The sequence below is a fragment of the Nicotiana tabacum genome, chromosome 22, assembly GCF_000715075.1.
Source record: "Nicotiana tabacum cultivar K326 chromosome 22, ASM71507v2, whole genome shotgun sequence".
Lineage (NCBI taxonomy): Eukaryota > Viridiplantae > Streptophyta > Magnoliopsida > Solanales > Solanaceae > Nicotiana > Nicotiana tabacum.
In genome coordinates, this window is record NC_134101.1 from 35,386,081 (window position 1) to 35,394,320 (window position 8,240).

At 39.3% G+C, this 8,240-nt stretch overlaps 1 protein-coding gene across 1 annotated transcript; it reads left to right on the plus strand.

Annotated features, from left to right (window-relative positions):
* Positions 1–570: 570 nt before the first annotated feature.
* On the plus strand, positions 571–8,011 carry LOC142175799 (uncharacterized). The gene is made up of 4 exons (XM_075242796.1): positions 571–1,993; positions 2,342–2,502; positions 3,126–3,647; positions 7,724–8,011. The coding sequence occupies exons 1-4, from the start codon at positions 571–573 to the stop codon at positions 8,009–8,011; spliced, it is 2,394 nt and encodes a 797-aa protein (XP_075098897.1).
* The last annotated feature ends 229 nt before the right edge of the window (positions 8,012–8,240 follow it).

Here is an 8,240-nt window from a genome sequence, read left to right on the forward strand (position 1 = left end):
AATAAAAATGATGGAAGGTGCTATGAATGTGGAAAGTTTGGTTATATTCAAGCTGATTGTCCTGAACTAAAGAAGAAACTCAGCAGAAACATACAAAAGAAGAAATCCTTCGGAGCATGGAGTGATGAAGAAGAGTCTGATCATGAGGAAGTTGCTAATATATGTTTCATGGCTATAAATAAAAATGAAGATTCAGGAGAGCTTGGACTAATGGCAGATGGAGATGATGAGGAAGACAACTCAAGAGAACTTGGCCTTATGGCAGACAAAGGAACTAGTGAGGTACGTCTTCCCATATGCCCTAATTGTTATGAACTTTAAGAATTTGTTGATATTGCTCTTGCAGATATCGAAAAAGTTGTGAATGAACTTAGAAAGATCAAGAGAGAAAAGAAAGACTGGGCCTTGAAACTGGAAGTATGTGAAATTGAGCGTGATATGCTATAGGATGAAGTTAGCTTCAACTTCAATTGAATGGATTGCAAAAATATTTCAGTCACAGCTCAGTCAAATCAAATCAGACTACTCATCACAAACATAAATTTCTTGCATGTTCCTTTTGTGATAAAAATGGCCATAGTACTAAACAATGCTGGAACAGAATTAGAGCAGAAAAAGGTTCTGGAAACTCTAATAGTCCACCATGTTTTTATTGTGGTAAAAGGGGTCATACCTCTAATCGTTGCAGGTTCAAGGATAACAGGAGATGGGTCTGGAAACCTAAATCTTCAAATCAAGCTAACACTCAACATTCTAACCATTCAGGACCCAAGCAAGCTTGGGTACCTAAAAACAAGTAACTTTGTTTTGCAAGAACACCGCAAGAAGAATCAAAAAGGAAAATGGTATCTCGACAGCGCATGTTCCAGACATATGATTGGTGACAAACAATTGTTCAAATCAGTCACTAAACTAGATGGAGAAACAGTTACATTTGGAGACAAATCCAAAGGAAATGTAATTCGTGTTGGAAAAGTTCCTCTGAGCTCAACATGTGATGTAGATGAAGTCTACCTGGTTGATAAACTCGGCTATAATCTTCTCAGCACTAGTCAACTATGTGACAACGACTATGAGGTTTGTTTTAAGAAACATGACTGGTTTATAGAAGATGAACCAAGTAAAATCATTCTTTCTCGCAATAGAGACAGAAATGTCTATACTATCAGAAATTTAGATAATCTTGGAGATCAAATTTGTCTTACTTCCATGATTGATGATCCCTGGGTCTGGCATAGAAAACTTGGTCATGCCAGCATGCATACTATTCAAAAGCTTTCTAAACATGTTCTTGTAATCGGTCTTCCAAAACTAGATTTTTCAAAGGATCATATCTGTGATGCATGTCAACTGGGAAAACAAACTCGCTCTTCTTTCAAATTTAAAAACATTGTTTCCACCTCCAAACCTCTTCAATTATTGCATATGGATTTATTTGGTCTAACTAGAACTGCTAGCATAAGTGGTAGAAAATATGCTTTTGTCATTGTAGATGATTTCTCTAGATTTACCTGGGTTATGTTTCTAAGTCACAAAGATGATGCTCTAAAGATTTTTGAAGTTTTCTGTAAGAAGGTTCAACGAGAAAAGGGATACTACATATCTACTATTAGGAGTGATCATGGAGGAGAATTTGAAAGCAGAGATTTTGAAAATTTTTGCAACGATCAAGGAATCTCTCACGACTTCTCTTCACCAAGATCACCGCAACAAAATGTAGTAGTAGAGCGTAAAAATAGAACTTTACAAGACATGGCAAGAACCATGATTGTGGAAAATTCCTTACCTCATCACTTCTGGGCAGAAGCTGTGAGTACAGCATGTCACATCATCAATAGGTGTCTGATTCAACCAATCCTCAAAAAGACTCCTTATGAACTATGGAATGGTAAGAAACCCAATATCAACTATTTTCACCCTTTTGGATGTAAATGCTTTATCCACAACAATGGAAAGGACAATTTGGTTAAGTTTGATCCTAAGAGTGATGAAGGTATATTTCTTGGATACTCTCCTTAAAGTAGAGCATATAGAGTTTACAATAAAAGAACTTTATGCATTGAAGAATCAATTCATGTTATTTTTGTTAATACTAACCCTCGCCCAAGGAATGAAAAACTTTCTGAAGATGAGGAAATCTTTTTTGTCCGTAAATATGTTATTGTATGAAAGGATTATCAAAGTGAGTCAGTTGTTCAACAGACTCAACCAGCTAAAGAGCCCGCAGAAAATCTCGAACTGTCTCCAGCAGATCAGTCGACTAATGTAGAAAGAGAACCTTCCTCAAACACTCCAAATGAATGGAAAAGTGAACCTGGCTATCCTCACAAATTCATTATAGGAGATCCACAGAATGGAATCACTACAAGAAGGTCACAGAAGAACAAATCTCATGTGGCTCTTATTTCTCAACTTGAGCCAAAGAAAGTGGATGAAGCTCTCAAAGATACTCACTGGATAAGTGCTATGAAAGAGGAACTAGATCAATTTGAAAGAAATAAAGTATGAAAATTGGTTCCAAGACCATCAAACTCATCCATCATTGGAACTAAGTGGGTATTCAGAAACAAATTGAATGAATAAAGTCAAGTAGTTCGAAATAAAGCAAGATTGGTCGCTCAAGGATACTCTACGCAAGAAGGAATCGACTATGATGAAACCTTTGCGCCTGTAGCAAGACTCGAATCCATATGAATATTACTTACTTTTGCTGCTCATAAAGGATTCAAGCTATTTCAAATGGATGTTAAAAGTGCGTTCCTAAATGGCCACATCTCTGAAGAAGTATATGTGAAGCAACCACGAGTATTTGCAAATGTCAGCTTCCCTGATCATGTATACAATCTGACTAAAGCTTTGTACGGTCTCAAACAAGCTCCCCGTACCTGGTATGAAAAGTTAAGCTCTTTTCTTCTAAATCAAGGGTTCAAAAGAGGTAATATCGATACAACTCTTTTTATTAAGCATTCTAGTTCATGTAATCTTATTACTCATATGTTGATGATATTATTTTTGGTAGTCCTAACTCTATTCTATGTGAAGAATTTGCTCTTTCTATGAAAGGAGAATTCGAAATGAGCATGATGGGAGAACTAACATTCTTTCTCGGACTTCAAATCAAATAGTCTCCTAAAGGGATTTTCATTATCCAAACCAAGTACACTAAGGAGCTTATCAAAAAGTTTGGCATGAAAAATGCTAAGTCAATCGGCACTCCAGTGAGTCCAACAACAATGCTCGATGAAGACAGCAATGAAAAAAAGGTTGATGAAACCATGTATAGAGGAATGATTGGTTCATTATTATATCTCACTGCTATTCGATCAGATATTATATTCAGTCTGTGCAAGTGTGCAAAATTTCAGTCGGCTCCTAAGGAATCCCATCTCACTGCTGTTAAACGAATTATTAGATATCGAATTGGTACCTCTGAGCTAAGATTATGGTATGATCGTTCTAACAATTTTGCTCTAAGAGGCTTTTCATATGCAGATTTTGCAGCTGACAAGATTGATAGAAAGAGCACAAGTGGCACGTGTCAACTCTTTGGAAATGCATTAGTATCTTGGCATAGCAAGAAACAAAATTGTGTTGTCCTATCAACGACTAAAGCGGAATATTTAGCTGTTGGAAGCTGTTGTACACAAGTTCTATGGATTTTGCATCAACTTCTCGACTATGATTTATCTCTTACCTCTACTCATATATTTTGTGATAATACCAGTGCTATTTGTTTATCAAAAAATTCTGTGCATTATTCTAGAGCAAAGCATATAGAAATTAAGCATCATTTTTGTAACGACCCGGCCGGTCGTTTCGGGAGTTATAGCCCCGTTTCCCACATTTCTATTTCCTTTATGCTCTTAAGCTATATTATGATATACCGGGTTAGTTGATTCAGGCCTGGAGTGATTTCGGAGTGGAATGAGACACTTAGTCTCTTATTTAGAACCTTAAGTTGGAAAAGTCAACTGGATGTTAACCTATGTATAAACGACTTCAGATTTGAATTCTGATGGTTCCGTTAGCTCCGTTAGGTGATTTTGGACTTAAGAGTGTGTCCGGAATGTGATTTGGAGGTCCGTGGTAGAATTAGGCTTCAATTGGCGAAATTAGAAATTTGGCGATTTCGGTCGGCAATGGAAAATTTGATATCAGGGTCGGAATGGAATTCCGGAAGTTGGAGTAGGTTCATAGTGTCATTTGTGACGTGTGTGCAAAATTTGAGATTATTCGGACGTGGTTTGGTTAGTTTCAGCATCGGTTGCCGAATTTAAAATTTTAGAAGTTCTTAGGCTTGAATCCGAGGGTAATTTGATGATTTGATGTTGTTTTGAGTGATTCGAAGGTTTGACTAAGTTGGTATGTTGATATATAACTTGTTGGTATTTTTGGTTGAGGTCCCGAGGGCCTCGGGGTGATTTCGGGTAGTTAACGGATTTGTCGAAGTTGGAAAATGCAGCTGAAGCTGCTGCTACAGCTATTTCCGCACTTGCGGAAGAAAGAGTCGCATATGCGAGGCTGCTGATGCGCGTGGGGAGTTAACAGGTGCGGGCAATGCTGGGCTAGGTAGAATGCACAGGTGCGAGAAGGCTATCGCATCTGCGAGCCCGCAGGTGCGAAACCTGGGGCACAGATGCCAAAAGGCAATGCTGGGCAGGCTTCGCAGAAGCGGAGGAAATGCACAGGTGTGCTTTCGCAGGCGCGAGAATTTGCTGCGCAGATGCGGAGAAATGTGAGGCCAAGGCTGGATCGCAGGCGCGAAGGATTTGGCCGCACCTGCGAGCCCGCATGCGCGAGGCGTGGAGTGCAGGTGCAGAAGCTGGGGAATTAAGTGGCGTTCACGGATGCGGCGCCTTGACCGCAGGTGCGGAAAAAGAGCCCGCAAGTGCGAAAAACCTGGGCAGAAACCTTTAATAGAACCCTTCGCGAATTTGGTTCATTTCCACCATTTTCAAGTCAGTTTTTGAAGCTTTTGGAGTGATTTTTGAAGGGTGATTCAAGGGCTATCAGTGAGGTAAGTTGCTTGGGCCCTAATACTCATATATATGGTGATTTCCCGTTGTTTAATCATGTAATTAGTGAAAATGAGGGGTTAGGGCTTGGAATTTTTGGAGAGTAATTTAAGGATTTGAAGGACCAAACGATGTCGGATTTTGATGAATTTAGTATGGTTAGATTCGTGAGTGAATGAGTTTCCTATTTTTGTAAATTTTATCGGATTTCGAGACGTGGGCCCGGGGGGGGGGGGGTGAGCCAATTTAGGGTTTTGGGATAATTTGATAGTTTTTCTTGTGGAATTCATTCCATTAGCGTATATTGATGGTATTGTACTGATTGTGAATAGATTCGGAGTATTTGGAGGCCGAGTCGAGAGGCAAGAGCATTTCGGGATAGAGATTTGACCGATTTGAGGTAAGTAACTATTGTAAATCTAGTCCTGAGGGTATGAAACTCCGAATTTTGTATCATTCTACTATTTTTAGTGACGCACATGCTAGGTGACGGGCGTGTGGGCATGCACTGTTGGGGATTATGACCTGGTCCGTCCCGTAGAAACTGTAAAGTTGCAGCTTTTGTTGAAACTATATGATACTTATATGTTTTAGAAAGAGTTTCTGTAAATTGGGCTGAATGTCATGTTTGGGCCTTATGCCAGTGCTGTTTGGACCCTTAGGGGCCTTTTCTTATTATCGTCTCACTGTTTTCGATTGAAAATCTATACTCAGTCATGTGTATACTTGTTTACCGCATAACTCAGTTTTATGACCCTATTTTGATGCATATAAATATTTTGTGCCGAATGCCCTGTTTTACTGAAATGCACGAGTGGCTTGAGAGGTTTATGACTGAGTGAGGCCGAGGGCCTGATTTGTGAGGATATTTATGGGATCGGGCTGCACGCCGCAGCATGTTTGATATCGGCCGAGGTCATAATTGTGAGGATGAGTGTGGATCGGGGTTGCCCGCCTGCAGCATACTTTATTATTATAGCACGTGAGTTGTCTATGCAGCACGTGAGTTGTCCGTGCAGATTATAGCGCTTAGGCTGAAGGAGCCCCTCCGGAGTCTGTACACACCCCCAGTTAGCACAGGTACCTACTGAGTGCGAGTGCCGAGTGCTGAGTGACTGGGAGGCAAGAGTGATTGTGAGGTATGCCCGAGTGGCAAGAGGGATTGTGAGGTATGCCCGAGTGGCACGAGTGACTGTGAGGTTTTTCCGAGGGGCTGTATATGAGTGATGTTTTGCCCGAGGGGTTGTTTATGATTTCATCATTTTGCTCACCTTTGCATTTTTCTCTGTTTGAAAACTGTTGGAAAATATCTTTAAATGATTTTTACTAGAACTGGGTTTAAACGAGATGTTTTGATTCAAATCCTGATTTTTAAAGCATGTGGTATTCTACTGAAATTTCCCGATATGTACGTTATATGCTTTATTGCTCTTCACTACTGCTCAGTCTTTATTTACTGTTGTTACTTACTGAGTTGGCGTACTCACGTTACTTCCTGCACCTTGTGTGCAGATCCAGGTGTAGCTGGACACGGTAGAGGTTGTTGATTATTTTGATTGCAGATTTTCTCGGGGATAGTAAGGTAGCTGCTTGGCGACCGTAGCCCCTGCTCTTCTCCCTCTTATCTTCCTCTAGTTGTATTTAGCTATTTTCCAGGCTGAGTTAGCCTTGATATTGTTAGACAGATTGTAGTAGATGCTCATGACTAGTGACACCCCGATATCGGGCTTTTCTTTTCCGCATTTTTGTTTTGAATTAAACTCCTTTACGAAGGTTTTTATGTTAAATAGCATTAAAATTATCTTTGAAATAAAAATATCGGTTTATTTTGAAAATGATTCGGCTTGCCTAGTTTCACGATAGGCGCCATCACGACAGGGGTTTGATTGGGTCGTGACAATTTTATCCGTGATCATGTCTCTAAAGGTGATATTGTTTTAGAATTTATTAGTACTGATTCTCAACTTGATGATATTTTTACAAAACCACTTTTGGAAGAAAGATTTTATTTTTTTCGAAAAAATATTGGCATTGTGCCAAATTTGTAAAACAAATTTTTTACCGTGTTCTAAAATATTTTATTTCCTTAAGTATGTGTGGTTTAATTAACTTTCTTGTAAGTGTAATAACTGCTTCTTCTTCAGTACCGCCGATCAGTCTTTTTAGAAGCATCACTTCCTTCTGAACCCGCCTTTTCTTTAACCAAAGCGACCTTTCGTTCCTCCCAAAAAGTACCGATAAAAATACTTCCTTCCTTGTTGCTCTCTCCATTCTCATCAAAGAAAACACTCTCACCATGGCCAAAACAAAACCCCTCTTATTCCACTGCAACCAGACGCAGCCGAAGATTTCAAAAACCCCTCAACCCTGAAGAACCTGTAGATTTGGAGTCATCCATTGACTCGGATTTCCTCAAAACGGACAATGAGAGTAGTGAATCTTCCGAAAATCCTCCCATTAGCCAGAAAAAAGCAGGCAAAAGACCTATGGAGCAAACCCCCAAAAAGGTTGCGTGCAAGAAAGGAAAAGTGGAGAATACAAAAATTGGCCCTTAGGACAAATTAATCTTTTATGGCCCCAGTGAAAAAGTAAGGTTTGAGATCTACAAGTCAAAATCTATGGCTTATGGACGCTCTGTAAGTCTCTCTCTCTCTCTCTCTCTCATGAAAAATCTACACTGTGATGTGACTGCTATATTTGATTTTCAGCATCTTTTTTCTCTGTTTGATACCATTGGAAACTCTTTTTATGAGGAACTAGTAAGGATGTTTTATGCAAACCTTTTTGTGAATGACAAAGATGATTTGGAATCTATGGTGTTAGGCACTAGAATTGTTTTGAATTCTTATCAATTTGAAAAGATTTTCTTTGCTAAGTTTAGTGGGTTTGATGTGTTTGTGCAAAATTCGTGGCCAAAAGATTTTGAAGTTTCCTATGAAGAAGCAAAAACCTTTTTGTCTGATAATCCTCCTGATATCAGTCCCAAGAACCTTTAGTTTGAACATCGTGTCTTGGCCCACATGATTGCTACTACTCTTCTCCCCAGAACTGGGTCCCTTAGCTCTTTGTCCACTAGAGACATCTTTGTACTTTATTGTCTTGTTAACAATAAAAGACTAGATTGGTTTGTGTGGATTCGACAATACATTCTTGAAAGTATGAGGGACATATCTATGTCTGCTGCCTGTTTACCATATGGTCTTCTTATCTCACATATTCTCGAAG